The sequence below is a fragment of the Lytechinus pictus genome, chromosome 3, assembly GCF_037042905.1.
Source record: "Lytechinus pictus isolate F3 Inbred chromosome 3, Lp3.0, whole genome shotgun sequence".
NCBI classification, from domain to species: domain Eukaryota; kingdom Metazoa; phylum Echinodermata; class Echinoidea; order Temnopleuroida; family Toxopneustidae; genus Lytechinus; species Lytechinus pictus.
Genome location: NC_087247.1, coordinates 50,547,856 through 50,568,242, shown reverse-complemented (window position 1 = coordinate 50,568,242; position 20,387 = coordinate 50,547,856). Strand labels below are relative to the sequence as shown.

Below are 20,387 nucleotides of genomic sequence, written 5' to 3'. Positions count from 1 at the left end.
TTTAAGTGAAATACATACTAAAATAATGGGGAGAGTTGTTCACAAGTGACACCACACATCTTTGTTGCGTTGCCAATGTAAGGATCTACATAGCATTAGTGATCGCAATATTCAAATGCTCATAACTTTCTCATTATTTGTCCGATTTTTCTCGAACTTTCGTTGACCTGTTTCTTTGATTTTTCTGTTTTCACAAAAGCTATCTTGTTCCAAAGGTTTCATTCTCCTTTAAACTATATATTATACATAATTATTATACATACATGTTATACATATTAGTCTATGGAAATGCATACAAAAAGCGACATTTCTGAAATTGAAGTATTCAAGTTTGATACCTTATAAATTTGCTAAGAAGAATGATACAGAGATGGAATTTCATTCACATGATAATATTATATAAATAAAGTTTTCTGGAACATTTCAAGGTAATTGATCTGTTTCTCTTAGAATTATGTAAAATCATGTATTTGCAAAATTTTCAAATTTTGGGAAAAAATGACAAAAAATACAGTTTTCTACTTAAAATCTCAGCCAAACGACCTACTTATCCCCTATAAATAGTATCAAATTGTAAGAAATTTATTTGTCTTTCATATGACACTAATTTTGTGGCAATGGAATGTTTATGTCAAAATCTATGTACGAAAATTCAAATGTTCTGAAAATTTGGCGGCCATTTTGAAAAAAGCGGCCTCACGGGTTAATTTTCAGGATACAGCCTGGTTACCTCATATATTCATATTCAGCGTAAAAAAATGGTCTTGAAACATTATATGAAAATTTCTCCTTTTCCGTGTGGCACCTTGCTCAATTATAACCCGGACTACACCTCGCGATGTAGTTTTCAAGATCGTTTTGCCTCGTTTAACTGGTTTTAGCGTTAGCGCAAGAGAGGACACAACCGTTCTTCGGGAAGCGATCTACACAGTGTGTAGAACGCCGACGCTGCGGTTTCGAATTTCGCGCGAAACGTGTCAAACCGCGAAGAGCATTGCCACTGCAACAAGACCGCTTTACGTGAATTGATTTTCATGCTAGCAAAGCGATCTTACAAACTGGTTTCCTGAACCGATTTCCAGTAAACTAGTTTAGAAAGCGTAATGAGAACGGGGTCAGAGTGAGAGAGAGAGAAAGACAAAGGAAAGAAGGTGTGTCATGAAACTGGTATAGCCCTAAAAGGACTGGGCTATTTGAGATGTATTGATGACGGGGGGGGGGGCATGATGCCCCCCTTCTGATCTCGGCCGCCGTTCGCGCGATCGCGCCGAAATTTGGCACGCACATTCTTTACCACAAAAACTACAAGCTAGTACAAAAAAAATTCCGAAAATATATATTTTTTATTATGAATAATATATGCAAAATTACTAATGAAAAACATTATCTGCGTAAAACTATGTAACACACAATTTCACTTCAAATTTTCTTCATTTTTGCAGATCTCATCTTTGTAATCTAATTTAAAGGTTTCCACAAATGTCTTTATGTATTTCTTTGTTTTTAGAATTTCATATGTATTTCTGTGTTTTTTCATCTTTTGTTTTTCATTGTTGTTTTTCAATGGAAATTATTACAGACCATTTAACAACTAAAAAAAAACCTAAATTAATTAAGCAGACCAATTAGAACGAAAATAATCACCCTTTTATGAATTTCATCTTCCGTAGACTTTGTACACAAAGTATAAAAATGAGCCATTTTAGGCATGACATTGTCTGGTAAAAAGTCACGTGACGTCACGATGCTATACCCGTATGTCGCAAATTTGGTCTCAAAACTTGCGCGAGACTTGAAAAAAAAAGTCATGAAATTTTGCGGCGCTATCCTTTTTGCGTTTCGGAAATATCGTGCGAAGCGTCGAAGGGGGAGCATCATGGCCCCCAGTCCTTTTAGGGATGGCCTATTACAATATCCTGCACCAGCTCAACACAATATGATATTATTTTCTAGACATAAATCTTATCGATATGCAAATACTGCTTCCTCGTGATCTTATAACATCAATAGATTATATCACATGCTCTCTCTCTCAGTTCAAGAGTTCTTATTCAGCGCAGTATATAGAATATATGATTCTTTTGAATACACTACGTTAAATCGACTTTTATTCTGTTGATTTAATTTCATTCTATAATAATATAGTTTAATATTAATTCCCGCACTCCAAAAAAAATCTCTCTTCCTCCCTAAGTATACATACTTTTTTTTTTTTGAATAATGTTTTTATTCTGATTTCATGAACAAAAAAAATACATAACATTTCAAATTAACATTTCAAATCACATATAATACTTGACATTTCATATTTTCACTTTTTTTTTTCACTAACTTAATAAAATCATGAATCATATATATCTTAAAGAAAACAATGAAATCAGTTATTATAAAAAATCTTAAAGACCAAAACTTCCCCCTCCCCCTCCCTCTCCCCGCCCCAACACACACACAAACACACACACATACACACCACACACACACAACACACCACTGTCCAGAAGATCTGCCCACACTCATCATAAATAAATCATGTTTAAAAGTACAAAACAATTCGATAAACAATTTTGAATACAACAAGCTCACGGGAGAAGCATTACATATATTGAAAGTAAATAAAGACTTACAACTTAACCTTAACACAATTTTACTGTTTCCCATTTTTGCAAGTGCCGCCCTAATTTCCCCATTTTAATAGCTATTTTCTTTTCTTGATCCTTATATTCTAAAATAAGTTTATGTATATCGTCAATGGTTGGTAATACCCCCTCCTTTCTAAATATAAATAATATATATTTTACCATAAAGATAATAGTATTACAACTTTTTATTCTATTTGTATTGCCTGACAAACCAACAAATATATCCCGCCATTTCAACTCCTTTATTTCATCTAATTCAAATCGCTGTATCAAAGTTTCCCATATCAGTTTGACCTTTAAGCAAGACAAAAATATATGTGAATATGTTTCTGTTTCCCGTTTACAGTACGAACAGAGATTATCTTCAACAAATCCAAATCTAAACAAATTAACTCTAGTGTAAATTGCCCCATGCAGAAGCTTAAATTGAAATTCCCTATGTCTTCCAATTAATAATGTTATTCTTGGTCTAAAAAAACATTCACCAATTTCTTTCTCTGTATAATTATAATTATTTTCTCCATCTCTTATCTGTAAATCATATGACTTTTGCAGTTCTTTAATAAAATATTCATATATTTTTCTTGATGGTACCTCTTTAAAGCTAATTTCCCTCCCGAACAGAAGCAAGTTTATATTAAAATTAATTAAGTCTATCTCACAAAACTGTATCGAACCTAAATCATTTCTCCAATCACTTGGAATTGCATGATATATTTCACCTATGGTAAACAAAAGATCACTTCCCATACCAAGATTCAAAAAGTATGCGACCGGTTTAACATGTCCATTGTCAATGATATGTTCAACCTTAATTAACCCTCGTTCTAATAAATCTTTATCAAATATCATCTTATTTTTAATACAAATATTCTTATTATTGAAAATGATTGGATTTTTAGAACCATTGAAATGCCTTAAATTATCAATCTCTTGCCAAGCATCTAGCATTTCCAAATAATAAGATGGAATATTCAACTTACTTTTTATCTTTTTCATTACATAATCACATAGAAAAATTAACCTTCCTCCAACTGAACTTAGGGAATAATCAAAAAATAACTTCCACCCCAGATTTTTTTCTCCATACAAAAGTCTTTTTACCCACATTATACGCTGCGTTCTAACTAATATTTCAAAATTTATAATTTTAACCCCACCACAATTATAGTTCTGATACATAATTTTTCTTTTAATACGATCTTTCCCTCCCCATATAAAATCAAATGATAATTTCTCGATTTCTATATACACCCATGAGGGGACAACAAGGATGGATGAAACATAATTTATCTTTGTCAATGCATATGTTTTCAATAAATGTATTTTTCCCATAATAGTCAAGTCTCGTTGTTTCCACCAACCTAAAAGCTTTTTTATTTTACTTAATATTTCTTTATAGTTCAGATCATCTTTTAATCTAAAATCAACTGAAAATATTACTCCTAAAATTTTAACTTCCCTAACGTATTTTCCAAATACATATACAGGGTCATTTGTTTTTCCATTTTCCTTACCCATGTACATAAAATGTGTCTTGTCCATATTTACCTTTAAGCCACTGACTTTTTCAAATTCTTCAAAAATATAATGCAACCTTTTTATTGAATCCATGTCTTTCAAAAAGATTGTCATATCATCGGCATACAATACCTGTCTTATTTCATGCTCCCCCAAACTTATCCCTTTAATAATTTTGTCTCTTCTTATTTCATGCGCCAGTAATTCTATTGCAATCAAAAACAAATAGGGCGACAGTGGGTCACCTTGTCTGACCCCCCTTTCTACATTAAAGTAACCGGTGGAATACCCTCCATTCATAACACAACTACTTATATTCTTATATAGTATTTTCACCCAAGAACAAAATGACTCCCCAAAACCAAAAAAATTGAGTGCTTTCAATAAGTATTGATGAGATATAGAGTCAAAAGCTTTTTCAAAATCTACCGCAATCAAAAATCCTTGTCCTTGCTCCAAGTAATGTCTAGAATAAAATAATATATCTTCTATTAGTCGAACTGCTTCCCCAATATTTCTATCTTTTATGTATCCCACCTGATCATAATGAATTATTTCGTTTAAAACCTGTTTGATCCTTGCTGCCAAAACCTTAGATAATATTTTGTAATCAACATTTAATAACGTAATAGGTCTGTAATTTTTAATATATAAAGCATCTTTTCCTTCCTTCTCTATCAATGTGATAGTCCCTTGTTTTTGAGAAATTGTTAATTCCCCTCTTATATATGTTTCGTTTAATACTTCTACCAACAAATCCCCTAACACTGGCCAAAGTGTATCATAAAATTCTACGGTAAAACCGTCATTTCCAGGTGACTTATTCCATTTCATTTCTTTTAACACCTTAAAGCATTCTTCTTTTGTTATTTTACCTTCACATAGTTTTCTGTTCTGTTCACTTAACTTTAAGACGTCGTTAAAAAATAAACTGTTATTATAACAACTTTCATTTTTCAAAGAATATAATTTTTCATAGAAAATCTTTATTTCTTTTAAAATATTATTTTTGTCCCTAATAATTTCTCCATTTTCATTGACTAATTCTTTAATAACACTTTTCCTCTTATTTATTTTTAACAGTTGTTCGAAGTACATACACACTTACACACACACTCACCCACACTCACAAATAAATGTGTTTCTTCATAAAAAACATTAATCATAATGTCAGAACAGTGTTGTTTCACCAAATCAATACGAATAAGAAAAGCAATCATACAATTGACAAAACTGTTAAAATGAACAAGTTAACATAACTCGCGAGGACTGACGCTTCTCTATATTGACACACACAAAAATGTCTAAATTTAGATCATAAATGATAAAACTTTGTCAAACGCTGGAATTTTTTTTCAATTACCTAGTGAAAATTAAAAATCTTCCCCTTCAGTGGAACATGCACTGTAATCGAATTCAACTCACTGCCATATACAGAGGTGTAGTGACTGGGGGTCATGTTTTAAAAAGTTTCGACATCAAGAGAAAGGGGATTTTTTTTTTTAAATATATTGTCTAAAGCTATCACAAAAATCGAATTTCCGTTTAAACAGGATAACAAATATTAGCGACTAAGAAATATAACTCCATTCACCATGTTTGGCCCCTCAAAATATATGGCTTATTATATGCCAGTAATTCAACTCAAATATAAGAGCAAGTTAAAGACGATCATGTTGAATCTTTTACTGTTCAGATCTATTCTCATTCAATTTTTATTAAAGATGTTCATATTTTGACGGGGAATTCCAGTCTTTAAAAGTGGAGTTAAAAATAATTCACTTTAAGCATATTTATAGAGCAAAAAAAACAAACGCTCCATTACCATCGATTAGATTATGGTTTTCCCAATTTCCTTATTTTGTTTTCAATTTCGTCCTTCCGCGTGACTGAGAAAAATGAAAATAGACGTTTGTTAATTAACATTGTTAATTTCCTTTTATTTTTATTTTTTAGTAATCATGATATTGACTCAATCCATAATGAAATCACGTTAAAATTTCGAGTGTTTTTTTTCTTTTTCGTCCACATGATGTTAAAATCTGTTATATGAGCTTAATTAGCAAGATTAGGGCTTCAAGATTATATATGTCGATGCAACCTATGTAAAACTGTACGAATTAAGGTCGTTCTCGAGGCTTTCTGTTAACATCCAAACTAACTGAGAGTTTATAATATAAATCTTATTTCTCCAGAATCAGGTGACATTGTAAAAATTATTGCAGCCTTGTGACTTTTATTGGATTTATATAAAGAAAGCACATCATTTTGTTTAAGTATGTAATAAAAAGTTTCCTATATTTACCATCGTGTGCAAGTATAATAAACACAATCACGAGGAGAGGCGGATTTATATTATGTTTATAACCCTCACATGACGATGAAGGTGATGCTTGTAAGGACTTTTTTCTATTCTTTGACTCATTACCTTTGTTATTCTCTTCTAGTTAGTAATGTTATTTCCCCCTCTAACATTTCAAGTACATTTATTTTATTCAAAAATATGTCTCTATGTATAATCCTCTTCCTTCAATTTTTTTTTATTTGAGGTGGTTCTTTTTCTTATTCCTTTTTTTAATCGAACCCCAAATGCGTAAATCCATAAATATGCCACAATAATTTATACAATCAGAAATATTCTTTCAAAGAAAAAATAATTGCATGCCCAGTGAATTAACGCAAAAATGTATTTTTCGGGGGAACTTTTGACTCCTTTTTTTCTTCATTTATGACTTCTTTATACATGACCGATTCATGCTCATACACCAAGAGAAGAAATCGTCAATTCAAAATATGTTACATGGTAAACGTTATTGTATTACTTAGGGGCAATGTGACCCTGACTGATTTTTTTATTAATTATTATCATCGTTATTATTTTGTTGGGGTGATGGGTTGATACACATCACAACATGTTCCCATTTTAACTCCCAAACTGAGTATTTCATAAACTCGAGAGTTTTCATAATAATCCAAAATAGTATGTTTCATTCTAAGCCCCCATTGTGGACAAATTATAATATAATAATTTCAACATGATTCTTTATTGAAAATATCACTGTCCATTTACTATATACTGATAGTGTTACCAAAAAAAAAAGAAATTTCTTTTTTAGGACTAAGATAATGACGGAGTAAATTCAGCTCTCTTTCCAGAATCAGTCAGTATTTTTAATGCTTGCATCAGAAGCTCATTTCCTATTTACGACTTTGGAAATATGCTGGGGGTTGAAAATAGTCATCTATATTTTGTAAATTTGTTGATATCTCGAAGAAAAGAACAGAGAATCCATTTGTTGGTTTTATTCTCGTCTCATTGATTAAGCTATGTACCATTTATTTTGTAGAATGTGCTATGAAATGAAAAGGATATGCTTCGTCACGATCTCATCTAGCCTATATACCATACAAAGCAAGGAGATATATAGGCCAATGCCCGTGTATGAAGCCCGGGGTACGAAGATAATAAACTGGTAAACATCAATCATTATTGTATCGCAAAGTATAATAATTTGTAGGGCTTTTGTGTTTGCTTGGCAAAGTTGAACGTTGGTCTATTCGGCACATGACTAGCACAGTCAACAATATCAAGTTCATGGTACCATCTGTATATAACTTGACGAACTTGATGATATCAGTTGCAATCCAGAGTGAGCTTCTCAACCAAACCTGATAGTTTTCTGAACCTCTGTTGTTCTGGTATTAGACAAGGTAAGGACAACCATGTAATTCAATATTACTTCCAGTATAATCTAAAAGTAGTGAGATTCTTATATCAAATGTTGAATAGATCACTGTCTTGTGTTTCTCTATATTTTCATCCATTGTGATTTCGTTTTGTGATTTCGAAACAATGATAAAAAAATGGTTTATCAATCTCTATTTATCGCGTGTCAAGATTTGCTTTAAGATTTTGAATATAAACAAAAATCTATGTTTGTGGTACTAGTGTTAGATGTTGTCGTTTTTTTTTCTTCAAAACAGACATGTATATTCATAGACCTCAAATATCGAAGAATTTTTTTCTTCTTTATGAGTGGTCAAAAGTGTGCTCATGAATGTCTTTCGGCTAGCACATGGCGCATACCGTATACTGGCCTGCCCATGCCCACGGGCTTTACCACGTTACGGACCCCTTGCTCCTTTAGAAACAACTATGCCTCCACGTAATAGCAGTCCATACAGTATATCTATATAATTGTATGCCATTTTTTTAATGAACATATACAAATAAATTAGGCCCGTCATTCTTTCGTATACCGTATGCTGACTGAGTGAGTGGTCAATTCGGTTTATAAATTTCATCAGTGGCGTAACTACGGGGGGGGGGGGGGCGGGGGGGGGAGGGGAAAAAGAAGGAGAAAGGAAAAAAACGTAGCGGGAAAGAAGAAATTATTGTTCATTATAATTATAATAATAATTATGTTATATTACATAAGAAACATTTTTTTCATAACTTTATGAGACATAATTTGCTCAGGGCCTATGTCTTCATTGTTCCTGGTGCTCGCATTGTCTGTTCAACGAGATGTATGATCCTGTTGTACTAAAACCTCCTGTTTTCAAGTCAATATACACCAAATATATTTCCTCGCACCTCGAGTTATTATTGTTTTATGTAGTGACAAACTTCTTTTTCATGACTACTTAAAGTGATTGCCCCATTCTAAGGTCTTAAAATGTCCCTTTTTCTAATCTGAATATCAAAAATTTTCAGCTCGCGCTTCGCGCTCGCATCATTCGGTTAGTGAAATACGTATGGTCTTAGTGAATTCCTACAAACAAGCCTTAGAATGCCCCTCTTCAGGTCTGAATTTCCTAAATATTCAGCTCGCGCTTCGTGCTCGTAGTATGTGATTAGTGAGATGCGTATATGATAATCATGATTACAATAACTACAAAAAGGTGCTTCGTGTATTTAAATGTAATTCTAACAAAATCAGCGGGCGCTTGGCACTCGCATTAGATGACTATGGTGAGATATGTATACTCTTAATTGATTCCTTTAAAAAATAGTCCTTAATATTGGGGTCAATATATGCAAAACTTTCAGCTCGCGCTTGGCGCTCGCATTGTTTGTTTAGCGAGGTACGTATCATGATTAAAAAAATTGCTTAAATGTCGCTTTTTAGGTCTTTTATCAAAAAATTTCAGCTCGCGCTTCGCGCTCGCACTATTTGATCAGTGATATACATATCCGTTTAATGGCACTGTCCTTGAATTGCTCACTAAGTGACTCAAAATTTTTGCTAGTGCCCCCCAATGCCGTGACCCACGGTACGCCACTGAGTTTCATAATTTAATAGCATGATGATACTATTCATGTCATATCAAAATCTTAACTACTGATTGTCTTTTTATTACATGCTGCAGAGTTCACTTAAAATTGTTATTGGTTTCAACTGCACATAAAAACTTTTTTATCAATACAATGCATGATCTATACGCTGATTATTATTATTCGATTGCCTATTATTCCCTTCTTGGGCTTCCCAATAGCTTATTTCATTGGTTTTGCTCACTCATAAACCATGTTTCTGATGTGTTTCTGAGACGGTGACAGAGGTTGGTTTTTTTCATAAGGTTGTTCCTAAGTTAGGAGCGACTTAACGACCAACTGGTAATCCTTTCTTAGGAATGAAATCAATGCCAATGAAAATCTAGTGCGTATCATTTACCACAAGAAGGGATCACACGCCATGCGTTAAGTCGCACTACGAACAGCTTTATGAAACACATAATACCCGAGGCTCCGTAACGCGAAGATTAGCGATCAATCGCTAAATGGACTGACCAATACAAGTCAATGTTACAGGCGCATTTGGTTCATAACACTGACCATGGACAAATCAGAAGTGTTCTTTCATATTTGCTATTCATCGCTAAGCTTAAACCTTGGAAGTTACATAAGTGTTTGAGGCTTGAAGGAAATTCAGGTTTTTGCTTTCTTTTATACTTACACCAATATTACTTCCCTTTCCGTTTGCATTGTCTAAATATAGCAGACCTCTACTTACTTTGATTGATGTTAAACAAACATGATAACTGTTCTATATATTCGCAGGGACTTTTTTAAGAATACAAAAGGTGTTTCGTGATAAGTGTCGAAAATGAAACCCTGAGTGAAGTTGAAACTTAAAACTGCAGGAAATCTATGCTCAAGTAGCATACATTCTCTGGGCTGGGTGTCCGGAGCATTCAGGTGATTTAGTTTTAACGTGGTTCATACATAATTTAATCTATATCCAGACATGAAGTATCTGAGTGTGTTGCTGATAGCGGCCTATGTGGTCGGCACCCTATCGATGACGCTCACCAACACCGAAAGGGATTGGGAAGACTGGAAGACAGCAAACGGTAGGAGTTATCATAGCGACGTCGAGGAAAACAGAAGAGGAAAGATATGGAAAGAGAACCTTGAAATCGTCTTAGAGCACAAAGTTAAATTCGATGAGGGAAAGGTTTCATATGAGCTGGGAATGAACCAGTTCGCTGATATGGTGAGTTTGAAAATAATAATTGTTTGAGATATTAATAATGGTCAAATCACAGTAACTGGTATCATGATGATGGAGAATATTTTCTCGGCAAAGACGTGGAAATAATATGACTCTGAATCAAACTTTCTCAGCGTGTACAAAAAATGGGATAGAAATAGAACACTGATGGACATTGGATATCGAAGTACACTGATTTTGCCACAGTGTTAGTTACTTGGTGAACTAGTCAAACTTTACAAGAGGGACAGGGAATGCAAAATGACGAGGTTTAACCGATGGAATAGGCTCAAACGTTCCCCAATAGGCAGAACTCTGAAAAACAATGTTGGCTATAGTCAAACTCGAGCCCCCTCTCCCGGACCCGCTCCCGGAGCTTTCGACTGTTTTTGTCACAATGTTATTTTTTTCTCTAGAGTGCGTATAAAAAAACGGGACAGATTTGAAAAGTCTATAAAATTTTTGTTTCAAATAATGATGTCTATATCTTGGTGTTAATACACTGCAAAAACTCCGGTGTTGATTTAACACCAGCCCGGAATCTATATATATGTCTACACCAGAGAAGTGTTAAACGACACCAGTTTTCGTTTGGTCTGACACCCGATAGGTGTTTATACAACACCAATTATAGTATTAAAACAGCCTCGGTTTGATTCCAAACTGATGTTGTTTCAATACCTCTCAGGTGTGGACATATATAGATTCCGGGCTGGTGTTAAATCAACACCGGAGTTTTTGCAGTGTAGATGCTCTGAATTCTTATCTTTCAAATGCCATTAAAAAAAATTATTTTCATTCATGCTTGAGCAAACACGGAATGTTTTTGTCTAGGGTTAAAAATGAGGCTTGCGCCAAAATGGCATAAAATGATAAATAAAAAACATGACGATCGGACTTCTTGCTAATCAGCAGACTTCCTTTTAACCTTTTCATTATCTTTGCCATAATTTTCGAATTGTGCGGTCAAAATTCATTTTCAAGTCTGTTTATTTGCTTGAATTGTTCTGTTGTTGTTTCTTTTTGATATATTCTCTTTTAGCTTTCAATATTCCTTCTTTTAGCAAAAACAAAAAATTTTCACCCGAAGTATGGGAGAGCGTGTATTTTTTTTTCTTCAAATCCTTCCATTGTGTGCTACAAAGGTTATGGTGGCTTTGAACAGTGGCATACAGATGGGCGGGGGCTCGGGGTGTTCCCCCAATAAAAAAAAGTGGAAAGGAAATATAAGGAAAGATAAAAAGTGAAATATGATTTATTTTCTGAATATTATGTCAAAAATCTATCACAAAATTTGATATTTTAATAAAAAGTGGAAATTTTTGCTTGCTCGCTTCGCTCGCAGCTCACATCTTTTTTAATACATTTTTTCCGATCTGCCATATCTAGCTCCTTCAAAATTGACTCAATACACCATTGCCATTGAAAGACGTGAATCCTTTCCTGTTTGTCCTGTCAAGCACATAATTAAACTTAGTCAAGGAATCAATAACACCTTGAAGATAGGATTCATGTGTTTTTAAAGGAACCATAACATAATTTGTTTCACATAATAAAATACGATTTGAATAATTCCAAGTTCTCCCAATTGATAATGCAAATCTTCTTGCTTGGGTTGACAAAAAGTCTTCTTTTCTTACTTATGAAGGAAAATTCAAAGGTTAAAGAAGTTTTAATGAAAAAAACATAATAATTCAAGTAAACAAATACATTTTAAAATTAAATTTGACAGCATAATTCGAAAATCATGGTAAAGATAATGAAAAGTTTAAGAGGAAGTCTGCTGATTAGCAAAAAGTCTGATCATCAAATTTCTCATTTCTGCCATTTTGGCGCAAGCCTCTTTTTGTATCCCCGACAAAAACGTCCCGTGATCGCTAAAGCATGAACAAAATTTATCTTTTAAATGGCATTTCAAATATAATTTCAGAGCATCTATTAACATCAAAATATCGATATCATAATTTTTTTTATAGACTTTTCAAAACAGTCCCGTTTTTTTATACGCACTGTATGTGGTAACTTCCAGTTCTTAAAAATGAAGTTGGATTAAAAATTTCGACCTTTTAAAATATCTTTCTATTTCTGACTCCTCGCTTATCGACCCACATCGGGATATAAAAGAAATTCTCTGCTGCAGCTTCATTTAAATTTCTTAAAAGTATAAGCACATTTTGAACAATCAGAATTCTCTACTACTACTACTACTACTACTACTACTACTACTACTACTACTACTACTACTACTACTACTAGTACTACTATAACTTATACTACTACTACTATACTACCGGGGTAATAATAATAATAACAATGCGCCCCCGAATAAAATATTTCTAGATAGATGGCGCTATATAAATGCCTATTATTATTATTATTATTACTACTACTACTACTTTTACTACTACTACTACTACTACTACTACTACTACTACTACTACTACTACTACTACTACTACTACTGCTACTACTACTACTACTACTACTACGACTACTACTACTACCACTACCACTACCACCAATACTACTACTACTACTATCACTATTACTACTACTACTACTACTACTACTATACTATACTACTATTACTTTACTACTACTACTACTACTACTACTACTACTACCACTACTACTGCTACTACTACTACAACTTCTACTATACTTCTACTATAATGCTTTTTCACCATCATTTTTGTATTTTCCTACTACATTTTTGTGGATACCTTTTACATTTAAACTCACTTCTTTCCATTTCTTGAATGATATATAATGGAATGAACTATACCCCACATAATTTTGAAGGGGAAAAAAACGCATATCTGGAACACAAAATATCTTTCAAGATATTCTATTCAATCTGAGACTATCAACATGTTTATTTTTTGGACCCTGATCTTAAAGATTAATACATCACGAGATTTAATCAAATATTGACCAAGTGGTAAAATACCTGAATCTAAATAAATTTGTTTTATCATCTGTTCTTGAACTTGCTGGTAGCTTTATATGGTGATAAGAAATTTGCAGCTGAATTGTCATGAAAATTATATTTCTTTTCCGATATTATATGATACACTCGTGACATAAATTGTAGTATATCAGTTTCTTGTGATGTTAGCTACTAGACTTTACTTTTTGCTCTTTTTAATTTATACTTAAAAAATATTATGAATAATGTGTATCATGAGAGAAAGGAGTCTGTGCGCCTGGTTGTCGGTTTGTGTGTTTTACCTTTGTGCGCAGAACTTAATGTAGGCCTACATAATCATTTGAAAATTGATAAACGAAACGATAATAATAGTAATGACAAAATACATGGTCAAAAATATAATATAAATATGGTATCAGAATGAAACAGGTTGTTGATAATTTGATAGATGAATAAATGGATGCATATTATTTCCATGTTTGAAAATTTTCCATTACATAGCAATCTAAGGAAGAAAATAAAACACATGGCTATCTGTTTACCAATAATTGGATTGGATCGTTTTGATATAGAATACTGGAATTACGTTTTTGTTCATTTGCTTTGTTATATCTGTATATTGTACTTCATGTATTTTTGTAAATTGACCCTTTCAGCATGTGCTGCTGGTCAATTTTTATGTGCATATATACCAATAAATGAATAATAATAAAAATAAATAAACATAATGATCACTTGTCTCATCTTCTGCGCGAACTAAGATACTCCACAAAAAAAATTATTTGAAATCTGTCCAGAAAATAATTTGATCATAATGAACTCAAAGCACGGCATAAAAAATAAGAAATATCTTATATCTATTATGTTACCTCGCAGACAAATGAAGAGTTCGTGCGCATGATGACTGGTTTCCGGCATAATGTCACATCCAAGGTACCCAGTGGCTCTACCTTCCTCCCACCATCCTACGCTGAACTCCCAAAGCAGGTTGACTGGCGCACCAAGGGTTATGTAACTCCTGTCAAGGACCAGGTACTATAAACTATACATGACTGTATACACTTAACTCACCAGACCCAGTCATATCAATGAAACAGTTCTACCAAACCGACCGAAAGTATGTCATTGGAAATAACTTAATAGCTTTAATCGGTCTGAATTCAGTTTCGTCAGTTTGTGACTGTAGCACAAGGGAAATAATACATGCTCTTATATTTTTGTTTATATGTTTACTCATAAGAAATATCTCGAATTAGATTGTTTGTATAAGTACATCATATGCAATGTCACTGTAATACTTCCCTTTTTTGTTCAAAATTAAATCAATGCAAATGGAAAGTTAGGCCTTAAGTTGCAATAACTTATAACAATCATTAAATCCCTCACATGTACCTGACCAAGTATTACCAGGTCGGGTAGTAGGTCCATGTTATTACCAAGTTCAGAACCTTATATGGCTATCCTTCCGTAAATGGTTGGGACCTACGCTATTCCATGTTAACAGCCTAAATTGTATTGTGAATCAAGAAATATAAACATAATGAACACTTAGATGACAATTCGCTTATAAGATTATCACACAATGACATCATTTTAACTAGACTGGAAAGCATTAAAGACCTATCTTAAAAAAAAATCTGGGTACTACATTGATTTAAAAAACAAACAGGGGAAAATCAATATAAAATACATAAATGTTTGTTGTGGATAGGCCTACTGTCTTGTTCATTGGTCGATTATCTCTCTCATTTTTACAGAAACAATGTGGTTCATGCTGGGCGTTCAGTGCTACTGGGTCTTTAGAAGGACAACACTTCAAGAAGACAAGCAAGTTGGTGAGCTTGAGCGAACAGAACTTGGTCGATTGTTCTGGGCCTGAGGGTAACGAAGGATGCAATGGTGGTCTTATGGACCAAGCATTCCAGTACATTATCGATGCACATGGTATTGATACAGAAGCAAGTTACCCTTACAAAGCAGTGGTAAGATGGCGCTAACTATTTTCATCTCTTTTTTGTTTTTATTCTTGTCAATCTTTTTTTTTTACATTATTACAGTCATACAGTGGCCATTGGGGCCGTGGTACTTTAGCACGCTCGGTGGGCTTTCATTGTGTTTTGGGCCACCGTTATCTATAAGTAATCGTATTTAGTCGTTGACTCAATAATAAAAAAAACACAACAGATAACAATCATGCAAAAAGACATTTTAAAAAAAGTTGGATTGTGACCCGGGTAAATCACTGTACGTTGTTGCCATCTGTAAAACGAGCTGTTTTATAGATGATTTACTTATACTTAAGGGTCAAGTCCACCCCCAAAAATATGGATCGAGTTGAATAAATGGAGAAAAATCAGACAAGCATAATGTTGAATATTTCATTAAAATCGGATGTAAAATAAGAACGTTATGACATGTTAAAGTTTTGCTTAATTTTCACAAAACAATTATATGTGCACAAATGCAAATGAGAGAATCGATGATGCCCCTCACTCACTTTTTTTCTTTTTTTTTTAATTGTTTGAATCATACAATATTTCATTTTTTTTGCAGATTTGACAATAAAGCCCAACTTGACTGAACCATAAAATGTTAAACAAGTAATTCCACATGTTCAGGAAGAAATAAAACTTTGTTTCACGGGTCAATGAGGAGAAAATTAGATTATTTCATGTTTCATTTAATAAAATACGAAAGAAATAGTGAGTGAGTGATGTCATCGTTTCCCTCATTTGCATACCGACCCGGATTCGTATATAACTGGTTTGTGAAAAATAAGCGAAACTTTAAAATGTCATATCTTTCTTATTACATCCGATTTTGATGAAATGTTCAATGTTGTGCTTGTTGGATTTTTCTCTTTTTATTCAAATCAATTTACTGTTGGGGTAGACTTGTCATTTAAATCTTGATAATGAACGACATGTACTTGATGACTATCATGCAAGTATTTAAATTATTTTTCAAAAAAATATTTGGAAAATGAATTAAAAACTATATCAAAATTTCATCTCTGCCCCTCCCCCAGGATGGACAATGCCATTTCAAAAAATCCGATGTAGGAGCTACCGTCACCGGCTACACTGATGTCACATCAGGATCTGAGAAGGCATTACAGAAAGCTGTAGCCCATGAAGGTCCTATCTCAGTAGCTATTGATGCCAGTCATATGTCCTTCCAGCTTTATAAGTCAGGTTAGATCCATCGTTCCAACAGTGAGACGAATGTCATATAAATTCTGATCTCGTGAATCATTTCTAGTTGATATAGAAAAAGAATGAGGAAGGGACACTTGAATTCATTATGGATGTCATAACATAGAATTTACAGTGACAATTGTGTATTCGCGTGAATATATATACAATTTATTATTACTGATGAAACTTGTTCTTATGTATTATTTTTTTACAGGAGTTTACAACGAGCCTGCATGCAGCTCTACCTTATTGGATCATGGCGTTCTTGCAGTCGGTTACGGAAGCACCAGTGACGGTACCGATTACTGGATTGTTAAGAACAGGTCAGTTTGTCTATATTTGTTTAGTGATCTTACTCTTGATATACCATATTTAGAACTATATGAGATAATAGATCCTGTATACCAGTCCCCCGATTGTGAAAACGAGAACTATTAAACATTATTTTGTTTGCTCTGTTCCCCCAAATAATATTATGGGTCTTTAAATCATCCTGATAGACACTGCTAAATGCTTACTCATATATATTTGTATATAAGTATATTATATATATATATATATATATATGTATTTGAACTAAAGGCATTACCTCTTTGTCTCTTTTGTCTCATCTGTATCCAACACGCGGAATATATACACACACAACAGTTATGACCACATGCCAGATAATATTATACTTATGAAAATCCACTTAGACATTAAGGCTGACCCTTTGCAATTTTAGCGATCAGATAATGATCCACGTGGCGAACTGTCAGCTTAGATGCCAAAATGAAATATCTCACTTGATTGTTAAGATTGAGAGAATCGACCAAAGTTTGGATCGGTTGACAATTTTCATTTTTCTCCATTTCATTTTTCACAGCTGGGGAGAGTCTTGGGGGATGAAAGGATATCTGTGGATGTCTCGTAACAAGAACAACCAATGTGGCATTGCTACTCAAGCTAGTTTCCCTCTGGTGTAATCTGCATTCAAACCCGTGAACTGTTTTGCAAGAACATCTAGGCATTTTCAAAATCACTCAATCAAACTGCACCCCACGTCTAATTTTGCAGTAGAATATAAAATTAACAGATGTTTTGGAATATACCAATATCAATCTACAATGGCGTGCTATAACCAATCCTTGTGGATACTCTAATGCGTTGACCAGAGTTCCTGAGGGTGCTATAGGTACACCATTACTATTCACTTTACTAAGTTTGTGTAATGAAAGCAATGGTGTCGATCCGCAGAAAAGTTCTATTCAGCTGGGGGTGTGATATTTCGTAATAATACAAAGCGCCATTCTCCCAAATGAATAGAAAGCGTAAGCGGATCGACACCCATGAGTAAGAGGTTATATTCATATTGTATCTTCTTAATGATATCACATGCTTTCCTTTCTAATTGCCTATATTTATGGCTCTTTTTCTCGGAAAACATGATACTTATATGCACAAAATATACAATTGCAATGGAAAAAGCGATGGTTTATCAAAACAGATATTTACTCAAGAGATACAATGTTGATTTGAGCCAATATAGTTAAAAACGATTCAAGGAAAAAGCTATACCATAAATAGGCATAACATTCTTGCGTTGTTTGCTTCAACAGTGATAATCATAAAAAGATAAGTTTGTAATTTAAGAGTGATATCACAGGCTAAATTTTATTTTTTCATCTTTATATGTTTTATATCATGACATTCAGATAACTGCAATATATTAAAAGAAATCTCTTCTTTTTATCACGATTGATTTCAATATTCTCCAAGGTGACTATGTTCAACATTCTTTTAGCATGAAAGTGAAATATTTGAGATTTTATACAATCAAAAGACAAAAGGGAAAGGATGACCTTTCATAAGTTTTTAAAAGTTATTTTTGTTCCAATTCATTTTGATGAAAACGAGTTCACACTTTCTTCTTTGTCATGTGATTAAACAAGTGAGGAAAATCAAACAAGAATTTAGAATGAAATTATTCATCTCAACTTTATAATTACTTGAACTGTTTTGTGGGTGTATTTCGGAAGGATGGCGAAAAAGTGAACTGTGAGGAAAGACCTAACAGACAATATCCCTGAACTAAAAAAAACCGAGTCACAACCTAATCACGATCCTAAATCTTATCCTCATCTAAATATGAGCATAATTATTATGCCCGACCTAAGTCCTTTATGTAAACATGACCGAATATTTATTTTATCTTGTATGTCCCAGTAAAAGAAATTTAATTTAGTTTATGAATGTGCGTATGATGATCCAAATAGAAGTTGGAAGTTGGTATAAATTATAGAAATTAAGTGTGTAATATCGTGAATATAATAATTTCGATAATCATGTTAACGGCGAAGAGATAAAGCTCGACTGGAAGCAAACAAGGATCCACCGAGTTAAATTTTTTATATTTTGAGAGGTTTTTTTGTCAGATGAGAGAGGGAACCATTAAGGGGACACAACTGGGCGTTGTGGCGTGCGCCTGTAATCCCGCCTGTAATCCAAGCTGTGGGGAAGTTACAAATTGATGCAGAGGTTCGAGCCCTGGTCACGTCTTTCGGATGGTGACGTTAAAGGTCGGTCCCAGACGTAAATAATCATATCTGATTGATACACGTCTGACAAAACTCAAATATACACACACACACACGGGGACACAGAGAGGGGGGAGAGAATGAGAGATAGAAAGAGAGAAGATGAGGGAATAGAGTCAGAGGGGGGGGGGCTCACCAAAATTCATGTTAAATTAATGAAAATTAGGAGGAGTACCTGTTTCTAAAGCTGTACACTGTTATTCTATAGAAAGAATTTATGAACAAATCCGTTCCGAATACAGCTAATATAATATTCATGCCAGCTTAGGAAACGTTACGTGAGGAGCGCAGTTGTCGAGATATCTTTTCGTGACCCATCGACAATATGAATTGTTTACGACCCACACATTTTATTTTAAAATGATGATTCCTTCAATCGAACGCATGCTAAAAGGGGGATATTTCTAATATTACAATCACTTTAGGGACAGAACTGTCCTCTAAACATATAGCACAAAAAAATTAAGTTCCCAATAAATGAAAATGATTATAACTTTTTTCTTAGATTTTTAACGAAAAGTTTTTGCCAAAATGAAATTGTATAAAGGTTCCTACAATATATGAATAACTTTTACAAAATACAAAATGGAACCATCAAATTATGCAAGAATGAGAATAATCATCATAGGCATTGTTTTCTCATAAAAGACGTTTGATCAAGTGTGAATTTGATTCATATGCGCCCAGTAAGACGCTATCAAAATACATCATGTTTATACAATCAACAACAGCTTCTTTTTTTTTGGGGGGGGGGGGGTAGCAGATACGTTGGTGGGTTTTTCAATTATTTACGTATAAGCATTTCCAATTTTCATTTCAATTGTGATATTCATCAGTGCAAAACATTCACCAGTAAAAATATCACCCCCGAAAAGCTAAATGAACTCCGAATATATACTCTTTTGAATTTGATACCCCCCCCCCCCTCTTGCCTCAAACATACACGACCCTAATACTGTTTTTAATTCATTTCGATTGAGAGGGAACTTTCCGGAGCTAAAAGTGGAATTGAAATATAGAAAATATGT

General features: G+C 33.5%; 1 protein-coding gene across 2 annotated transcripts; it reads left to right on the top strand.

Moving 5' to 3' along the window:
- The first annotated feature begins 7,372 nt into the window (after positions 1 to 7,372).
- Positions 7,373 to 18,759, top strand: LOC129255518 (procathepsin L-like). Of its 2 annotated transcripts, XM_064097319.1 has the most exons (7): positions 7,373 to 7,871; positions 10,410 to 10,660; positions 14,463 to 14,618; positions 15,344 to 15,568; positions 16,615 to 16,780; positions 16,998 to 17,106; positions 17,649 to 18,759. In XM_064097319.1, exons 2-7 carry the CDS (start codon positions 10,412 to 10,414, stop codon positions 17,746 to 17,748), a joined length of 1,005 nt encoding a protein of 334 aa, XP_063953389.1. In that variant the 5' UTR covers positions 7,373 to 7,871; positions 10,410 to 10,411; the 3' UTR covers positions 17,749 to 18,759. The 2 variants fall into 2 exon arrangements, with proteins under 2 accessions (XP_063953389.1, XP_054749842.2); XM_054893867.2 differs by lacking the exon at positions 7,373 to 7,871 and having other exon boundaries at positions 9,514 to 10,660.
- The last annotated feature ends 1,628 nt before the right edge of the window (positions 18,760 to 20,387 follow it).